General features: G+C 54.3%; 1 protein-coding gene across 1 annotated transcript in view; it reads left to right on the top strand.

The window, feature by feature from the left end:
• Cdc42bpb (CDC42 binding protein kinase beta) overlaps positions 1–9,420 on the top strand; it is an 83,799-nt gene extending 74,379 nt beyond the window's left edge. The window contains exons 30-37 of the mRNA XM_032908486.1: positions 913–1,512; positions 3,968–4,065; positions 4,161–4,245; positions 4,365–4,482; positions 4,590–4,707; positions 5,209–5,314; positions 5,406–5,476; positions 8,148–9,420. Of these exons, the coding sequence (XP_032764377.1) occupies positions 913–1,512; positions 3,968–4,065; positions 4,161–4,245; positions 4,365–4,482; positions 4,590–4,707; positions 5,209–5,314; positions 5,406–5,476; positions 8,148–8,279 (1,328 nt within the window). The 3' untranslated portion in view covers positions 8,280–9,420. The remainder of the gene's footprint in view (positions 1–912; positions 1,513–3,967; positions 4,066–4,160; positions 4,246–4,364; positions 4,483–4,589; positions 4,708–5,208; positions 5,315–5,405; positions 5,477–8,147) is intronic.
• The last annotated feature ends 10,591 nt before the right edge of the window (positions 9,421–20,011 follow it).

Here is a 20,011-nt window from a genome sequence, read left to right as displayed (position 1 = left end):
TCTATGTAGTCCTTATGGAGACCCTGCTGGCCTCAAACTCCTGCCTCTGCCTTCCGAGTGCTGGGATTAAAGGTGTGACCAGCCATGCCCAGCCAATTTTTTTTAACATGCATTTATTTGCTCATCTGATAGAAGTTATAGAGTCCAGAGGTTAGGAATCAGCTTGTGACAGGCAGTCGGTGGGTCTGGGGGCTCAGACTCAGGTGTTCCCTCTTGGCAGCAAACACCTTTACCCCGGGGCCACCTTGCTGGCCTTCTGTACTGAATTGTTACTGTTGGCTTGCTTGGTTGCCTTTGAGCCCAACATAGCCCTAGCCATCCTGGAAATCAGAGACATCTGCCTACCTCTGGGTACTGGAGTTAAAGATGTGCACCCCATACCCAGCCTCTGTTGAATTCTATAGAGAGAATGGGACGGGTGTAGGTCACCAAGCTCTCGAGAGAACCCAGCAGTGCCAGTGCACTGAAACTTACCAGGGCTCATGTTCCTCTCCTGCCAGCCAGAAGGGAGGCACCGGTCTTTCCCACTCCGTAGCCCTTCCTGTCGAATGGGAGTAAGTCAGAGCCTACAGTGGCCAGAGCATGTGGGCAGCTGAGTCCTGGAGGCTCCGAGTGAGGGAAGGAGGTGAAGAGCCTAAGCCAGCTAGGGTCCTAGTTTGAGTGGCATGAGGTCAGGGAATCCCAGCCCCAGCCCAGCCTTACTCCCTGGGCTGTAAGTCTCCAGCTGGACCCTGGCACAGAGCCTGGGACAGGCAGCGGCAGGACCAGGGTTGGCAGGACACGGAGACAGACATGCCATTATCTCTGTTAGGAGCATTCGCACCACTGGCCCTGGGGCTGACTGGTGGGAGGATCATGGGGGGAGAGGACCGTGTCAGCCAAAAGCACATCACCGGCGTCCTCTGCTCACAGTGATTGTCCGCGCTGCTGACTGCAAGAAGGTATACCAGATCGAGCTGGCGCCCAAGGAGAAGCTCATCCTCCTCCTCTGTGGCCGGAACCACCACGTGCACCTCTACCCCTGGACCTCCTTCGATGGAGCAGAAGCTAGCAACTTTGACATCAAGCTCCCAGAAACAAAGGGCTGCCAGCTCATAGCAACAGGGACGCTGAGGAAGAGCTCGTCCACCTGCCTGTTTGTCGCTGTGAAGCGGCTGGTCCTTTGCTACGAGATCCAGAGAACTAAGCCTTTCCACCGGAAGTTCAATGAGATCGTGGCCCCGGGACATGTGCAGTGGATGGCCGTGTTCAAGGACAGGCTCTGTGTTGGCTACCCCTCCGGGTTCTCTCTGTTGAGCATCCAGGGGGACGGGCAGCCTCTAGACCTGGTAAATCCCGCTGACCCCTCACTCGCGTTCCTCTCACAGCAGTCTTTCGATGCCCTCTGTGCTGTAGAGCTCAAAAGTGAGGAGTACCTGCTCTGCTTCAGCCACATGGGACTGTACGTGGACCCTCAAGGTCGGAGGTCACGCACGCAGGAGCTCATGTGGCCTGCGGCTCCTGTCGCCTGTAGTATGTATATGTTTTCTGCCATTTCACTGTTGCTGCTTCTCACACGGACAGTCAGTCGGCATGTTCTGTTTGCTTTGGTTTGTCTCTCAGTCCCTGAGCCAAGAGTTAGGGGCAGGATGACAGGGTGTTCGCTCAGCTAGAGGGTGTGTGCAGGCTAGACGCCGTGCTGCACAGAGTCAGGGCCTGTGGTGATGACTAGCCTCACTCCTCAGTCCCCTGCTGATTCCTCAGAGGGCTGCCAGCAGCTGGCCTCCTGGGCAGAAGGGCACAGTGGGTTGGGAAGGGACCTTGCATCTTGTTTTAAAAAGCATTCCTGTAGTAGAATTCACAGGGCAGAATAAAGTCACAGGGACTCGGTTTCTAGGAGACTGCATCGAGGTACTGTCCCTTGTAGGCCAGAGCCTGTTGGCTCTACAACATGCTTCTGCGAGGGGGTGCTATCCAGGGGCTGGGACACCCTGATTTGCTTGAGCAGTTGTGAGGCTGGAAGAACTAGATGCCTCTGTTGTCTGGACTCTCCAGCACCACTGGGTCACCGCCACTCATTATATTTGAAGGCCTCGAGCTGTTCCATCCAGCCCTCATGGAACTGGAGGGCAGTAACAAGCATCGAGGAGGGCAAGCCAGCAGAGCACAGGCTGGATTTGACCTGGAACCTGTTGGGTGGCTGGGATAGGAGGTGGGGCCATGCTTCCATGACAGTGGGCAGCTGTGAACACCATAGGCTGTCTCCACGCTGCTCTGGCCAAGGGGGATGCCCAGGGCTGCTCACTCAGTCTGTGCAGGGCAGTGGTTCACAAATCCTTCTCCCTCGCCAGGGAAGCTGGGGCAGCAGTCCCAGGGCAGTGCCAGCCAGCGGGAAGGAAGGACAGCCTTCCTGGTCTTTGCAGGAAGCCAGTGCAGCGCACTAAGCCGTACACTCCTAACTTCCAGAATGCCATTTTTCTTCCCAGTTTGGCTTTGGAACGGGCACACATCCCCAAGTGCAGTGTTGTTCTAATCCTTGGTACAGATAACCAGCATGGACACCCAGTGTTCCCTCCCCACTTTCATGGTCAGCCCCATATGGAACCAGCCAGCTTCAGAGCTAGAAGAAGTTAAGGAACTTGGAGGGTGGAGCAGCATCAGAGTCTGCAGTGCCTCCTAGTCCTGTCTCACGAGGCAGGGTCCAGAGGCTCGCTCTGTAGCCTGCAAGTCTACGTGCCATCCAAAGCACACACCCGCCACCGCGTGTGTAGTGTTTATTCAGATGCTCGGTTTGTCCTTTGTTGCTGGATCGGTAGAGTCCCCTGTATAGTCAGCAAGTAAGAGCTGCCCCAGCGTTCCCGTGTGGAGAATTTTCATCTCTGAGGTAATTGAGGGCCGGCCTCTGCACAAGGCATTCAAAAACAGGACAGCCGCCCCCACCCGTGTCAGGAACACATTGGTGGGTTCCAGCATCTTACCCTGCCTCGGCTGGCACAGGCTGGTGGAGTCACACACCCTCAGCGATGCTGCTGCTGGTGTCCTTAGCCTGGGTGTGCTGAGGTGATATGGGGCCCAGCGGGCCTCTCCTGGGGCCCAGCTGCCTCCTGCGTACTCTGCATCTCCATAAATGCCCCTGACTGCATTCGAGGACACTGCAGGCTCCTGGCCAAGGCCAGGCCACCTGCAGCAGCATAGATGGGAGAAGTGGACATCGATCTCCCTTGTGTCTGACAGGCCATCCAGAGAGATGGGCTCTGCTGCGTCCTAAACTTGAGGGTGACGTGCTCAGGGGCATGTATCTGCAGCGTGCCAGAGCCGCTGTCGTGACAGACAGCATTTCTTAAGCCTCCCTGTTCTCGTTTGATCGTGTGTTCAGAGAAGATCATTGGAATGGGGCCCAGTGTGCCCTACAGGAGAGTCCCGATGTCCTTAGTGTAAAATGTGCACAGGAAGGTTATGCACCAGGGCAAAGGCTAGTGTGGGTCTGAAAATCCTGGTCTCTCTGTCATCTTTGATGGCTTTTGGGACTAGAGAGGTGGCTCAGTGGTTAAGGCTGCTGTCCCAGGAGCTGGTGCCAGCATGTGTAAGTACACTCTAGGGATCCTCCTCCTGTCCTCAGGCACTGCATGCACACGTGGTACATAACAGACATGCAGATCAAACTCCCAGACACGTAAAAGAAAGAAAACATGAGAAAGCATGAAGGTGTTTGCCTGGACTGAGCAAGTGTCCTGAGAGAGCTGAGTTGAGGAAATGCTTTCTAAATGAACTCCAGCGTCTTGCTGTAGTGTGGGAAATAGACCCTGGTGAGGAAGCAGTGGGTGCCTCCCTGTAGAGGCATGTGACACATGTGACTTTGACGTAAAGGTGACTTCTGGCATGAGGGCCCCCCCACAGGCAGTGGTGTGCATCCCCACCCAGCCTGGGTGGCCTGGGCAGGCGAGGGCGGGTGGGGCTCCGTGTTGACTGCTCTGCTTCCTCGCACCAGGCTGCAGCTCCTCCCACGTCACCGTGTACAGCGAATACGGGGTGGATGTCTTCGACGTGTGCACCATGGAGTGGGTTCAGACCATCGGCCTGCGGAGGGTAAGACAGCATGGTGGTCCTGCCAGAGACAGCTGTGTCCCCGTCCCCCCTTTCCCTGGTGCCACACGTGATGGGTCCTCTCTGCCCCTACACAGATAAGACCTCTGAACTCTGATGGTAGCCTCAACCTGCTGGGCTGTGAGCCCCCACGCCTCATCTACTTCAAAAACAAGTTCTCAGGTGAGCTTCCCCAGGGGCGGGGGTGGGGGAGCTGGCCTTCAGGCGGACACAGGCCTGCCAGTCTGAGGGTCGTGGCATTACGGCTATACACGCAGTGGCTACAGTGACTGCCCCCACAGGCACCGTCCTCAATGTGCCCGACACCTCGGACAACAGCAAGAAGCAGATGCTGCGGACGCGGAGCAAACGGCGCTTCGTCTTCAAGGTTCCAGAGGAAGAGAGGCTGCAGCAGCGGCGGTGAGTATGGTCCCTGTGGCTCAGGCCCCTGGGTCCACGCGAGTGCCTCGAGGGGCCAGCTAGAGCCTGAGGGTGTTTCCTGAATCTCAGATGTTTCCTTTCTGCAGAGAGATGCTCAGAGACCCGGAACTGAGATCCAAAATGATATCCAATCCAACCAACTTCAACCACGTGGCTCACATGGGCCCTGGCGACGGGATGCAGGTGCTCATGGACCTGCCTCTGGTGCGTGCTCGACCAGGCAGCGGGCGTGGGGCTCAGTGCGGGGCAGGGGGCTCAGTGCGACGTGAGGCTCCTCCGTGCGTGGGCATGGGTGGGCTCCATTCCCTGCTGTGCAGACACAGGTAGTGTCTGGCTGCCTGTCCTGCCTCATTGTGCCCTGCTGACCTGGGAAACTGCATCACTCCTGATCCCGAGATGGACGTCTATAGGAGTGGCCCGCCAGTGTGCGCTCGTGTCCCTTAGGAAACAGTTGTCGAGAAAGGGTCTCTAGCTCCTTGGTGTGAGATAACAGTTTTTCTCATTCTTTTAAACATTGCATTTTCTGTAGGGTTTTCTACATTGGCATTGCTAGTTCTTAGCCCGGAGGCCTCGGTTGCTGCTTCCTGTTCTTAGCCATAGCCAGGGCCTGCAGCTGGCCTGTTCGTTGCCGCCACACTGTGGCAGCCCCACTGTGGTCCCGTCTATGTTCTCATGCCAGTCTCACATGCTGCTTTCTTCCCCCAGAGTGCTGCGCCCACAGCCCAGGAGGAAAAGCAGGGTCCTGCCCCAACAGGCCTCCCTCGGCAGCCCCCATCCAGGAACAAGCCCTATGTCTCATGGCCATCCTCAGGTACCAAGGGGGGATAGGTGCTGGGCCAGCAACTCCATTCCCCATGATCCTCTGGGCCTCTCCCTAAGGTCAAAGGTGTCCTTGTCTGTAGGTGGGTCTGAGCCTGGAGTGCCTGTGCCTCTGAGGAGCATGTCCGACCCCGACCAGGATTTTGACAAAGAGGTATGTGTTCCCCAGCACAGAGGCTGTGGCCACACAGGGCCTACAGAGTAGAGATTATTTCTTGTGTGGGGAGAGCACTTCATCACCTGTCACCCCAGGGCCTGGTGGTTGGGAACTGGAACAAGGAAGACACCATATATCTGGGAGCGCAGTCTTGAGCTCCTCTGCAGCTCCGCATAGCCTGGGGTATAATGGTCTCAGCACAGAGACCCCGGTAGCATTGGGCAGCCCAGGGTACATGGCTGCCAACGTGAGTCATGGGTCTCCTTCAACACTGTGACCACGGTTGTGGGATCACCAGGCACACATCCCACCATGGGGTGAGGTTTCTTTTATAACTGAGCCAGGTTCAGCCAGAGGCACCTCCTTCTGAACTTCTCTGTTCTCTGAAGGGATTTCATGTAGCCCAGGCTGACTGACCTCAAGCTTACTGTGTAGTTGAAGATGACCTTGAGTTCCTGGTCCTTCAGGAGTAAGTCCTGTGGCGTGCTGTGGGTGTGCTTTCCGTGCCCTGCTGTGTGTGTCTGTGGTCCTGCCTGGCCAGCTATCCCTCGGGCAGGGGCTCACAGTGTAGCCCTGTCTGGCCTGGAACTCACAGTTTTGCCCAAACCCTGAGTTCACTGAGACCAGCCAGCCTTTGCCTCCTAAGCACTGACTAGAGGTGGCCGCGTCCTGCTTGTCGTCGATTTCCTGACCTCTGTCCGCGTAACTCAGCCTGGCTCTGCACTCTGAGGCTTCCTGCGTCTGCTCCTGGCCTCTGTGTGTGACGTAGCCTGGCTCCCGTGCTGGAGAACCTTCTCTGGTCACCTGTGCGCCTTCCGCTCTAGGACACTTGGTGTGGGTGTGGGCAGCCACACTCCATGACTGGAAGGCAGCAGTGTCCCTGCCGCCCCTGTGGAGTGGGCAGGGGAGAGCACATGGGACTTCACGAGCTGCACGTCTGTGCTTAGGGTCTCTCTGCAGACCGGAGCTGGCCTGCCGCCCACAGCCACCCGGTATTGGTGCTGACAGCCTCTCTGCTCCACTTGCCATCCTGAGACTCAGCGCTCTGGCCAGGGTCCCTGCCATCTTCCCTCCTGTGGCAAGCAAGCCCCATGGCGCTGGGTCTCTCTTGCTTTCTGAAGTCGGTCATTAGGTGTGGTTTTGTTTCTTATCTTATCTGGGTGTTTGCCTGCGTGTACGCCTGTGTACCGTGTATGTACCTGGTGCCCAAGGAGGCCAGAAGAGGGTGCCAGGCGCTCTGGAACTGGAGTTGTGGGTCGTTGTGGGTCGCCATGTGGATGCTGGGACCAAACCTGGGTCCTCTGCAGGAGCCGCCAGTGTCTCAGTGCTTCGCTGCCTCTCCAGCCCCCGCCCCTCACATTCCTGATGATGTCCCTTGTCGTGCAAAGGTTATTTCTTTCCTGTCACAGGTGCTTTTGCTATTCAGTCTGGATCTGTTTCCGTGCAGCAAGCACTCATGTTCTTGGCGGTTCTAAGACTCTTGATCCGTGTTAGTTTCTGTGTGTGTGTGTGTGTGTGTAGAGTGCACGTGTAAATACCCCGTGCCATCACTGCTGGATGTGTTCTCTGCCCTTGGACATCTCCACAGCCTTGCTGAGACACCACACTGCTGCTTGTAGTAGACTTTGAATCAGAAACAGGAGGGCGAGCCCCTCACGGTTTTCTTTTGTCTGGGGATTGAACCGCAGAGCGTCAGCTCAGCTCTCGCGCTCTCTCTCACTGTGACACATGGTGTGGGTTTCCAGGCCGATTTGAACGTCTCTGGCACAGGCCTGGAGCCTTCGAGCTCCCACATAACTGGGATTGCAGGCCAAGTCACTAGGCCCGGGTTTTGTTTCTTAAGAGTAACTTTCTGTAAGAGGCCATTGGAATGTCAGGAGGTCACACTGAGTCTGCAGGCCACTTTAGGGATTGACACCATCTTCATCTCTAGTCTTGAATGTGGGGTCCTCCCGTTTATATGAGTCGCCTTGATTTTTCCGTGTGTGTGGGAGTGGGGGTTGTTGCTAAAACAGGCCAGATCCCCTGGTATGGAGTTATAGTCAATCGTGAGCTGCTTAGTGTGGGTGCTGGGAACCGAACCCAGGGTCTCATAAGTACAGTGTGTTTCACCAGCTCCTTAAGTAGTTTGTAGTGGACGAGACCCTCCCCCTGCTCTTCAGGTTACTGTGAACGCAGTCGTCTGTGGCTGTGTTGACGCTGAACCCTGACCCTGCTGCACTTGCATAGCTCTGCTTCGCTCCTGGCGTGCATGGCTTCTTTGGGACCTTGTGTGCAGAACCCTGCATAACTCTGTCCCTGTAAACAGCGTTAGGTCCCCTTCCAGCGCAGTGTTGAACTGCAGCAGCTCGTTCTGTCCCTAACCTTAGGAGATCTGTTTCTCTCACTGTTGACCCTGGGCTCACACGACAGCCTTTGAAAGACGCGGCTGAAGTCCCCGTCTGTCTATTCCTAGCGCGTCCCACTTGGCTACAGTTGTCTGGCTTCCTTCTGCACTCCCTTCTCTTGTGCAGTGAGGACACCGAGGTACTTCTGAGTGCAGGGCAAAGGCTGATGAGCTCGCCTGCCACCTAAAGGGCCCTGCAGCGGCTGTGCACAGCGCAGGAGCACACATGCAGGGGCGAGCGAGCATCGCCTGCTCTCACTCTGTCTCTCTCTGCATTGGCAGCCTGACTCTGACTCCACGAAGCACTCAACTCCGTCTAACAGCTCCAACCCTAGCGGCCCCCCCAGCCCCAACTCGCCGCACCGGAGCCAGCTCCCTCTGGAAGGCCTGGACCAGCCAGCCTGCGACGCCTGAGGCCGCCAGCATAGCACCGTGGGGCCAGGGAGCCCAGATGGCCCCAACATCAGTGCCAAGACTGAGCTGACCCTCCAGTGTTGTCCAAGGAAATGTAGAATCAGTTTGTAGATAGATAAAGTAATCTTTATTATAATGATCAGTTTTGTGCCACGTTGTTGGTGGCAACCGACCAGATGTGTTCGTCTGCACAGCCGCAAGGCAACACTGTTCCGTTTGCACATGAAGGACCACCACTCACCCCTCCCCCCAGGACCACCCAGGCCCACATCCATCGGCTTCCTCAGCAGATGCTGGGGTATGGCCTCAAGACCTCCCTCTCTCCTGAAGCTGTCTCAAGGCCCTACAAAGACTAAAGTGCGCCATCCCAGTGTCACAGAAGGCAGAGGATAGTTTGTGGCCTTTTCATTCACTTAACCCTGACACAGGCAACCACAGCAGTCCTGCTGACCGGCCGCCTGTGTCCCTGTGTCCGTCCATTCTGGGCCACAGCCACGAGATGCCCCTCCTCCTGTGAAGGCAGCCGTGCACTGGCTCCCTGTGTCTGCAGCCTGCCACTGGCCGGCACACACAGGAGTTCAGAGGTGGCCAGAGCCTGGGAGCCATGCCCCCGGCCCTACGACACCCCCTCCCCCATTGTCCTCCCCCACCCTGCATGGAGCCTCTGTGCTTAGTGGCCGAGTCAGTCACACGATTGCCCCACACTCCTGCACATCGGCAGCACCACGGCCCGGGAATGCCACGTGTGTTGAACCTCATCCCTCTGTGTCCTGGGCTGAGATCAGGTCTGTGGCCCTACCCATGAAGGCTTGCGACTAACTGTGGCAGCAGACATGTCTTGTCCTCGTCCTGGACAGGCCTCCCTTCCCCGCTGGCGCACTCGGGGACGCGATTCAGGGTGAGCGCTTGGCCAAGTTGGCACTGAGGGTTGTGGCACTGCTGGCCAAGCCTGCATGTCACACCCGGCACCTGCTGCCTGCCCCGTCCACCCTCCCCGGCTTTGTGCCGGGGCAGGCACCTGCTGGGGGTTCTGGTTTTTACTTTTTTAATGTAAGTCTGAGTCTTTGTAATTATTGAATTGTGAGAACATTTTTGAACAATTTACCTGTCAATAAAGCAGAAGACGGCAGTTTTAAAGTTCCCGGTGGTGTGTGTGATGGTGATGTCCACTGTGCCTTCCTCCGACGCTAAGGGATGTACCCATGACACCTGTGTCCAGAGCGTGAGCAGCTTCACCTCCTGAGGCTCACGTGATGTCACGTGTGCCGTGGCAGGCACGTCTGCCCAGACGCATTTGCCAGGCTTGCAGACCCCACTAAGGAAACGCTGCATCAAGAGGAGCCGTCTCTCCGTCTGGACAGAGCAGCACTACAAGAAAGGTGGGGCTGGGTATGGAGAGGACAGCATTCTGTAAGACACCTGGCCAGCAGGACCTGCCCCCCAGTCCCCAGGAGTCAGCTTTCCTGAGGACAGACTGGCTGAGGTGAGCTGGGTTCCTGCTACTCACTGAGAGCTCCAGCATGGCTGGTCAGCGAGGGCAGGGAGGCACTAAACACCGACCAGAAAATAAGGATGAGGGGTGCTGGGGCCATCGGGGCTCAGTGAGCTCATTCTCTGCCACAGACAAAACATTTGACCAAGAATTAAACATCCGGAGCTGGGTGCCGGTGCAGGCCTTTAATCTCAGCACTTGGGAGGCCGAGGCAGACTGCTCTCTGAGTTTCAGACCAATCAGATCTACAGAGAGTTTAGTTCCAGGACAGCCGTGGCTACAGAGAAGCCCAACCTCCAAAAACCCAGGAAACAAAAACATCTGGGAGAGCAGATGACCAAGCCACAGATAATCAAAGATAGCAGCTTCAGAGTGGGAGGGGCCAGCCCTGGGTTCGAGAAGAAAGCAGGCTGAGGAAGCAAGTCAGTAAGCAGCACCCTCCATGGCCTCTGCATCAACCCTGCTCCAGGTCCCTGGCCCGCTTGAGTTCCTGTCTGGACTGACTTCCTTCAGTAATGACAGCGCTGTGGAAGCAAAGCCAGATGAACCCTTTACTCCCTACCTCGTGCGATGCTGCCGGCACTGTCGGCCCTGCGCCCCAGCTCTAGACCGGGCTGAGGAGCGTCGGTCACGTGCTTGATCACAGCAGTGAGAACCTTAAAGATTCCCCTGCTGGTCCCGTTTAGGTACCTACCCCATGACTTGCTGCTCTCAGTGTCTTCTCAGGGAGCCCGTGTCACTTTCTTGTCTGTCTGTGTCCTCCTAACTCTCCTTCAACACCAGCTGCTGTCAGTGGAGGGGAGATGACCGCTCTAGCTACTTCATGCTGATGGGACATCTCGGGAGTGCTCGTCCCAGGAAGGGGGGACTCTCAGGAAGCAAGCTCCTGAGGCCACTGCAGTGGGCTGTGGTCACACACCCCGAGCTACAGCCTGAGATGAGCCACTGGGTCCATTCAGAGCTATGCTGAGCCTCGCCCTCAGCATCATCCATCCCTCAGTGTATAAGACTGACTGGAGTCCATTAGCTTCCATTAGCTCCTCAGCCAAGGGCAGTCCAGAGAAAAGCACTGTCTTAGGGTTTCTTGCTGTGAAGAGACACCATGACCATGGCAACCCTTATAAAGGAAAACATTTGATTGGGACTGGCTTCCAGTTCCAGAGGTTTAGTCTGTTACTGTCGTGGCGGGGAGCATGGCAGAGTGCTGGCAGATGTGGTGCTGGAGAAGGAGTTGAGAGTTCCTCACCTCAACCTGCAGGCGACAGGAGACTGCCACACCAGGCCTTACCTCGAGTATGAGATCTCAAAGCCTGCCTCTGTGGTGACACCTTCCTCTAACAAGGCCACACGTAATGCCATTCCCTACAGGTCAGACACTCACGAGAATCTAGGGGGCCAAACCACCACAAGTGCCATCTCCAAAGCCTAGTGGGTAGGACAGTCCAAGCGATCAGTTCTAGAACCTCTTCCAGACCCTGAGGAAGCAAAGGTTGGCCTCCAAGGCTGGTTTTGAGAATGATGAACCCAGGATCTGCCTTCAGGAACTTGGCTCGTTAGTGAATCGACTAGGATTAGAGTGTGAGGTGGCTTCCAGAAAGAAAAAAAATCTAACCGTCATTTGATTTTTTTTTCCCTTCCCTTTAGGTTTAAACAGTAGGCCTCTTGGCTACAGCTAGGCACCACCCCGTGGAATCAAGCCAAACACATGCTGTCCCATATCTGGGCAGCATTTATTTTTTCATCAAGAAGATAATTAGTGAGAAATGCGTGCCTAAAACAATGTCTGGTATGGATTTAAGCCTAATGTGTCTAGGGGATACAATCTTTGACTATTAAAGAAACACGCCAGTCAGCACTCAGGAAGCAGAGGTATGAGGAGCTCTGTGAGTTTGAAGCCAGCCTGGTCTATATAGCAAGTTCCAGACCAGCCAGGGCTACGTAGTGAGACCCTGTCCAAAAAGAGTAGGGGAGAAAGGAGACACTACAGCTGCCATGTTGGTCTTTGGTCAAGCTTTCCCGTTGGTGTGCAGGACCTTGCAGCTGGCCAGAATCAATCACTTATTTCTTCCTGTCCAGGCCTGCTGCGGCTCTAGCCCTTGGGGCTCACGGGAGCTCTGAGGGGAGCCTCTGGCTCCTCTAGCTTTGCTTTGACCATTGTTCCATCTACGTGAAGATACGTCAAAGGCCTTACTTGGCAGTGGCTTCTCTTGGAAGCACAGAGGACATTCTCCCTCTTTATTGACTCTCCTGTTTGCAAATTGGACACAAGGAGAGCTTACCAGGTGGAGTCTCCAAGGCCTCCCTGAACAAGAGAACAAGTGATCCCCCAGTCAGTCCACAAAGTCCCCCAGAGGACCCTGACCGTTGGAAGGAAACGTTTAATTCTCCTTTTTTTTTTTTTTTTTTTTTTTTTTTTTTGGTTTTTTTTTTTTCAGAGCTGGGGACCGAACCCAGGGCCTTGCGCTTCCTAGGTAAGCGCTCTACCACTGAGCTAAATCCCCAGCCCCTAATTCTCCCTTTTAATTCCCCTGACCACATGGCAGGGCCTCTGGGTGTGACACCCAGATGGTCACGCACACCAGTGCTCTTAACAGCTGTATTTAGATAAAGTTTAGCCAAAACCTAGCACTTAAATAAGGTTGGATTAGATGTACGATTTACCTGTAAGCCAGTCCTCATAACCATACTGAAGAATAGACCAGTTCCTGCATTAATTAGGCAGAGGCTTGACGACAGTGTGTTGAACTTTTTAGGTCTTTTACAAGCCATATTGCTCAGACCCAGTAACCTACTTACATCGTTTTTGTTTTAGGGTTACTGTTGTGATAAACGCCATGACCAAAAGCAAGTTCCCAAAGGAGGAAAGGGTTCATCTGGCTCTCGCCTCCACAGCACTGTTCATCACTGGGGGAAGGCAGGACAGGAACTCAAGCAGGGCAGGAACCTGGAGACAGGAGCTGGTGTAGAGGCCATGAAGAGGCGCTGCTTACTGGTTTCCTTCCTCAGCTCCATTTCCTATAGAACCCAGGAAGGACCACCAGCCCAGGGACGGCCCACAATGGGAATAGGGATTGGCAAGAAACAGAAAAAATTTTTCTTTGAGAGTCTTTAAACATTACTATTCACGGGTGATCATCGGGGAGCACGCACGGTCAAACCAGTGTCCAGCCCAAGACTCCCTGGCGACCCTCGGAAGCAGACTCTACCCAGTCAGTCTGTGTGTCTGCAAACGGAGGCAGACGGCTGGAAATCTCAGTGCTCCTGGCTTTTCTTTCTTCTCTGATAACAGAAGGCTCTGAACACAGGCGGGCCAGACTTCCCCGTCTGCAAGGGAAATATCCCAGGGGACTAGGACATGCCTCCCAACAGAAAAACGTCAAGGGGTGTGTGTGTGTGTATGTGTGTGTGTGTGTGTGTGTGTGTGTGTGTGTGTGTGTTCCAAGGTGTGGTGAGTGTGTGTGTGTGTGTGTGTGTTCCAAGGTGTAGGGGTGTGTGTGTGTGTTTGTATAGGTCTGTGTGTGTGTGTGTGTGTGTCTTCTAAGGTGTAGGTGAGTGTGTGTGTGTGTATCTTCTAAGGTGTAGGGGTGTGTGTGTGTGTGTGTGTGTGTGTTCCAAGGGGTGTGTGTGTGTGTGTGTGTGTGTGTGTATCTTCTAAGGTGTAAGTGTGTTGTGTGTGTGTCTTCTAAGGTGTAGGTGTGTGTGTGTGTATTCTGAGGTGTAGAGGCGTGTGTCTAGATTGGTAGTGTGTGCGTACGTGTGTATCTAATTAGGTGTACGGGAGAGGGAGAGAGGGAGAGAGAGAGATGAGAGAGATTCTGTCCTGAGTTTGGGAAGTCAGCTCAGTGTTGATTGGGGGGATCTTGGGACCATAGGCAGAAGCCAGGAGGACTGGGTCAGAGCTGCTCCTCCTACTCACAGACCTTAGTCCAAGGGGTGGGTAGCCGCAGCAGTCAACAACAGGAAGCAGCTAGTCAGTCCAGTTTGTGTCAGGGAGAAGCAATGGAGTGTGCAATGTAATGTGTGCTTGCCCATGGCCCAGTCGCTGCTGTCCATCGTCCCCTCCTTGAGTCTTTCTCGGGCCTGCATCTCCCTTGTCCCAAGCGACAAGGACTACAGTCCGGGTCCTTACGGCTACCAAGACATTTGATGTCACCATCACTCCTTAAAACAGTAAAGTCACATGAGCCCAGAGGGACCAGTGCCCCATCCACCGGGTTCCCTCGGCACATGCTACATGATGGGGCCTCCTCTGCTCTGATCTCAAAACCCAAGGCTAAGACGTTTCCAGAGATCAGAATTCATAGATCAGGAGCCAGCCAGCCAGGATGCATACAACGTCAGCACAGCAGCCGGCCAGTCAATGCCAAGGCAGAGAGGCTGGGGGCCAGCGAAGTCCTGAATCCAGAATTTGGGATCTGCCTCATTCTGGGATCCAGCCACCCACTTAAGTAAGTGCTCAAATGTTAATCATTTACAGAAATCCCATAGGAACTGGAGGACCAGCCCATCGTCAGCCATTTCTGCCAGGCACAGTTAGCTTCACACACGGCTTTGCCTCCAGTGCCCATCATGTTCCTATCTGGTCCTAAATTAGCCGTGTGGAGGCTTTGGGGAGACGGCTCCGGACTGTGCAATCTACACTCCTGTGGCTTGATCCCGAGTCTAGTGTCACCCAACAAACACAGGTTACTTTAGACCTGCATTTGGGGTGTTGCTCTGAACTGGCTATTCATATCCACCTTCCTTTTATACCTTACCACACAGCCTTGAAGCCACAGCTCGAGGCTGTAACAAGTAGCACCTGTAACACAAAGTCGTCAAAAAGGGTGACACCCCCCCCCCAGAGGCAGGGGGATCTAACTGAGATTTAAAGGTGGGGTTGGGGATTTAGCTCAGGGGTAGAGCGCTTGCCTAAGCAAGCACAAGGCCCTGGGTTCGGTCCCTAGCTCCGAGAAAAAAAAAAAAAAAAAAAAAAAAAAAAAAGAGATTTAAAGGTAACCACATACTGCCAAGGATCATCAGAGTAGAAGGTCCCGGCACACGTGCGAGGTGGATGCTGGACATCAGGATAACAGTCTCTTCCTCAGTGACCCCTGGCCACAGTGAGCCAGGCACACAGGCACAGCAGCACCAGCAGTAGGGAAACATGCCACACACACTTCACCTTCGGGAGCCAGGACCTAGGAGCTCAGAACACCCCGCAGCAGTGAGTGGTCCCTGCTACAACAACCGCAGCCACTGCTGCCTCTGGGGACTTTCCTGAAGGTCCTTCCTTTGTTGACACTGGGCAGAAGTCCTGGAGGGCAGGAAGAGCCAGCCAACAGCCTCTCAAGCTTCATCTGGCTACAGCCTGTTCATTGAGTGCTCATCCCCGGGTTGGCAGCATGCATGGCTTTGGCAGGGATGGCGGTGGCTGGAGGGGCGGGGGAAGGGAGGATTGACGGCGGGGCAGGGCGACGGCGGTGGGGGGGTGGGGCGGAGGGACGGCGGGGGCGGGGCAGAAGGTGTCAGGGGTGGGGCGGGAGGTGCAGGGGCGAAGGCGTCAGGGGTGGGGCGGGAGGGTTGGCGGGAGGAGGGACTGCAGAGGGGTGTGGCAGCAGGGACTGTGGGATTGTCTACCCTGATGGCTTTAAACACTGTATTTCCCATTACAGCCCACTTTTGTTTTTCTGAAACAGGGTTTCTCTGTGTAGCGCTGGCTGCCCTGGAACTCACTGTAGATTAGGCTGGGTCAGAGATCCCCCTGCCTCTGCCTACCAGTGCTGGGATTAAAGGCATGGGCCAGCAGCAGCAGTAAAGGGCACTTCTTTATCCTCCATGTGAAGCCCATGTGCAGAAAACTATCAACTGTTCCCTTCTTAAAGCCAGAGGGTCAGCTAACCCAGTGGATAGACCCAGTCTACGGGAGCGTTTGCTGACAACCATCCATTTGCAGACTAAAGGTGTATTGGAACCTATTGTCTCCCTCTCCAGAGGGTCTTCCAGAGATTAACATCACAGACTTGGTTTCTTCTTCCTCATTATCTACCATGAAAGGTGGGGGAAGTGGTCCCTGTTTAGGCAGCCATGTTGGTGAGACTACGTGGGTACAAGTTTCTGATGTTTCTGGGGGACACAATCTCACAGCAAACTCCCTGAACCTACCCCTCTTTCCCATGATCCCCTCCCTACCTTGGGTACAGGATTCATCAGTTGACCTGGGCTCTGCAGTTTGATTGGATGTGGTTTTCTGTAATGGTCTCCACCGATAGACATGCTGATGTGGATGCAGGTGTGTTGGGGAGCACATGAGGCCTCACCCCTAGACAAAGTACTACAGGAACTATGGGTTACTGAGTGTAGGAGACATAACCCTCGCAAAGGAGAGCACACCAATTAATTGCCCAATCGACTACATACATGTATGTGTGAGAACATGCAAACATGCAAGTATCATTACAACACATACATAAATACAGCCTATATACTGAGTAGGCTGTATTATGTATTTAGGAATACACACATACACACACACACACACATGTGCAAAAATAATTAAAAAGAGACCCTGAGTTTGAAAAAACAAGGGGTGGGGGTCAGTGGGAGGGTTTGAGGGAAGACAGAAAAGGGCAGATGGAATTATACAATTATCTCAAAAAATAAAATGTTTTAAAGAGAGTGAAAGGAGGGGGATCCTATCGTAAGCTCTGTCCTGTACGACTCTGTGACCTTAGGGACTTAACCACCATTCACCAAAACCTCTGGAGTAAACACTCCCTTTAACACCACCCTCTTCTCAAGTTTAAGATCTGTAAGCTCAAGCACTCAGTAAATAATTCAGGGCACAGGCCCATAATCGAGAGAATTTGGAGTGCTTTTCCCTTAGCCTGGACACGTTACAGAAGCTGGAAAACAGAAACAAGAGTGGGCATGGGCCAGCACCCCAAGAGGGCAGCTTGGAAGGAATGAAGACTCCATCTTATTTAGACTGAAACCAGGTTGGATGGCGGGCAGAGAGAGCTGTTGTGCAGACCCATGGGCCTCTAGCCTCCCACCATGGTGGGCAGAGCCTCCTTCGCCTGCCTCCGGGTGTTACTAGCAGCAGCTTCCTGGTCCTCTCGGATTCACAGAAGCCTCCCAGGCCGTCTTAGACCACCATGGCTGGGAAAGCTCTCAGCCCACTTTGGAGACAGATAAACGTTATTTTCTCTGCGGACTGGCTTGCAGTGCTGAGAACGGAACCTGAACGTCGTGCGTGCGTGCTGAGGCAAACCTACCTACTGCTGCCCACCCGCAGCTCCCAGCCAAGCCTCTGCCATCTTCTTCCCCAGAGTCCAGTGTCCTCTGCAAAGCCAGCAGAGCACCACACACACACACACACACAGAGACAGACAGACAGACACACACACACACACATACAGAGAAACAGACAGACAGACACACAGAGAGAGACACACACAGACACACACAGAGAGACAGACAGACAGACACACAGAGAGACACACACACACACACACACAGAGAGAGACAGACAGACACACACACACACATACACACACAGAGAGAGAGACACACACACACACACAGATACACATACAGAGACAGACAGACACACGCACACAGGCAAACACAGACACAGACACACACGAGGACGAAAAGCTCTCCGGCTAGAGAAGGCACAGTGAAGAGGGGGCATTTGCAAGGTCACAGCTGTCATGCCCAGAGAGTCTAGCTGTCCCTGCCACCCCAGACTCCTACCTCAGAGTTCACATCAAGCATTCTTACGTCTGGAAAGCTCCGAGGAGGAGAGAGGACAAGTTTCCAGCAGCCAGGAGTTCTAGAAAGCAGCCGCAGCCCATGAGCTCACACACAGCAGCCTGACAGTGGGGCATGCCCCACCTCAAGCTCAAAGCAACCCTGGGACGCTTTCTTCTCTCTGTTGAGAAAACGTCAAGAGGTCCAATCTTGCCTGCGTGCTCAAGATCAGCTCAAGAAACAGCAGGACAAGCTGAGGGGAGCCCCCTCCCCAAGGCAGCCCACCCTCGGGTGCTCACCCTCAGCAAGTCACAAGCCAGGTGGGCTGAGGAAGCAATAGAGCAGAGGCGTGACCTTTCCCCTGTGTGACCTGTGACCTTCCCTGCGCTTCGTGACCTTTCCCATAAACCTTCTCCAAGTGTATCCAGTGGGTGTCTGCTGTCTCCTCCCTTCTCCAGGTGGACATCAGTCCCTTGGTTGGCACTATCCCTTGGCTTAGGAATGGTGGCCTCCTCCCTGGTTCTTGAACCATGAAAGGATCCTTCCAGCCAGAAAAGGTTGAAGCACCTCCTCTCTCAGAGCCCGGGCCCCTCCCTACTCTCCCTTCACCCGGTGGAGGGTGAGAGCTCTCACCATGCTAATCTTGATGCAGTCAGAAGGGGCTCTCGGACAGTCACAGCCACCTCCTGGGCCTTCTCCAGGGTCTACGGTGTGGTATCCAAGGTTGAGTAGATTGTGCTTCAAAGCCAGGATAAGCACCCTGAGGACTCTAAGGGAGGTGCTGGCTGTCATCACCCTCGATTATCATCTCTCAGGTCATTCCTTGCTGGGACAAAACAAACAAACAAACAAAAAAAATCAAACATCCAGGAAAGAAGACCAAAGCCCAGGCCAAGCTGAGGAAAAAGTAACAGATTGATCCACTCAGAGTAGGTGAGGACCCTGGTCAGGCAGGCCTGGGCACTTTATAGGCCCTGAGATCACCCCTTCCTGTTTGACCTATCTAGACATCCAGGCACACGCACACACACATGCACACGCACACGCACACGCACACGCACACTCCAGGCCACTGAGGCAGTGTTGGAGCCCAGAAGTTAGCTTTTGACTCTAGGAGCAGCCTGCTCCTTGGTTATTTTATATGACCTCAGGGTCCTCCCTTTCCTCCTATTGGTCCTGTTGACAGACAGACAGACAGACACACACACACACACACACACACACACACACACACACACACACACACACACAGAGTAATGGGCACCGTGGAACCAGGAAGTCAGCTTTGACAGAAGCTGCACCTCGGCACAGCCCTGCAGACCCAGGCCTCACTGGGGCTCTGACAGCAGCCAAGAAAGCCATGTGGTTTTAGCAACAGCAACCCCATCGTCTTACCCATGATCCCTCCCCATTTCGTGGTCAAATCAATTACAACCTCCTGGGGAACATGGAGCAGTCCTCTACCATGCCCTAGAGAGGCCTAGGCAGGGGTATAGTGGGTGGTTTCCGACACAGAGGGTCCTTCAGAACTGTGGCGGAAGTGGCAGTGTTAGGAGTACAGGGCTGAGCAGAGGTTGGTATGGTGTGTGTGTGTTGGGGGGATATGATCCACCCCTGACTGCACAAGGTAGACTTGGAGACTGAGAAAGGAATAGCCATACGCTGGCCACTGTGGTCTGAAAAATGCTCAAAACACTGGGATACACTTGGTATCGTAAATGATAAGCCATGGACACAAGGGAGCCACAGAATGTGTCACAGAATGCCTCATTCACATGAAATCCCAGTGGGGCCAGGCTGTGATGGGAATGGTGCCACTTCAGAAGCCTCTGAAGACAAATGGTCACATGGCATACGTTCAGGGTCACATGCACACATGTGTGGCTTTTTTCCCTCCGCCACTGTGATGCTGTCACCTGCCCATCCTGCTACACCCACTGCAGCTCTGTCTTCCCAGTGACTAGGTCCAAGCTGCCCTTGGGGAAGGGTGCGGTTTGCCTGGCAGTGATGGCTCTGACATCTGTCAAAAGCAAGATGGATTCTTGTCAGGGAGATGGAACCACAGTCAAAACAAGTAAGAATAAGAGTTATGAAGGGGGAGACCCCACAGGGGTGCGGTGTGCCTGATAACATCAAGAACTCCAGAACACGGCCTCCCACAAAGGAGGATCTACTTCTTCAAATCTACTTCTGCAAGGATGTTCGCCCAGCCGCCCGCGTCAGCTCCGGGCTAGCCCTATCCTTGTGAAGGCTTCCAGCCAGGGATTGCTTTTGAAAGGCTGCCTTTAAAACCGTCCCTTTGCTTAAAGCTTTTTTTTTTTTTTTTTTTTTTTTTTTTTTGCTTAAAGCTTTTGAACAGGCCCGTGGGCTCTGCTCTCACTGCAGCCCTTCCAGGACAACCACTGTTCTTCGGAAAACTTCCCAAGATGCATCTAGTGTGAACCATGAGATCTGAAGTCAGGCCACTGTCAGAGGGACACAGTCATCCTGTCCTTTTAGAAGCTGG

The sequence above is a fragment of the Rattus rattus genome, chromosome 7, assembly GCF_011064425.1.
Source record: "Rattus rattus isolate New Zealand chromosome 7, Rrattus_CSIRO_v1, whole genome shotgun sequence".
NCBI classification, from domain to species: Eukaryota; Metazoa; Chordata; class Mammalia; order Rodentia; family Muridae; genus Rattus; species Rattus rattus.
The sequence above is the reverse complement of the archived record's forward strand: the minus strand, read 5'-3'. Positions and strand labels throughout refer to the sequence as shown.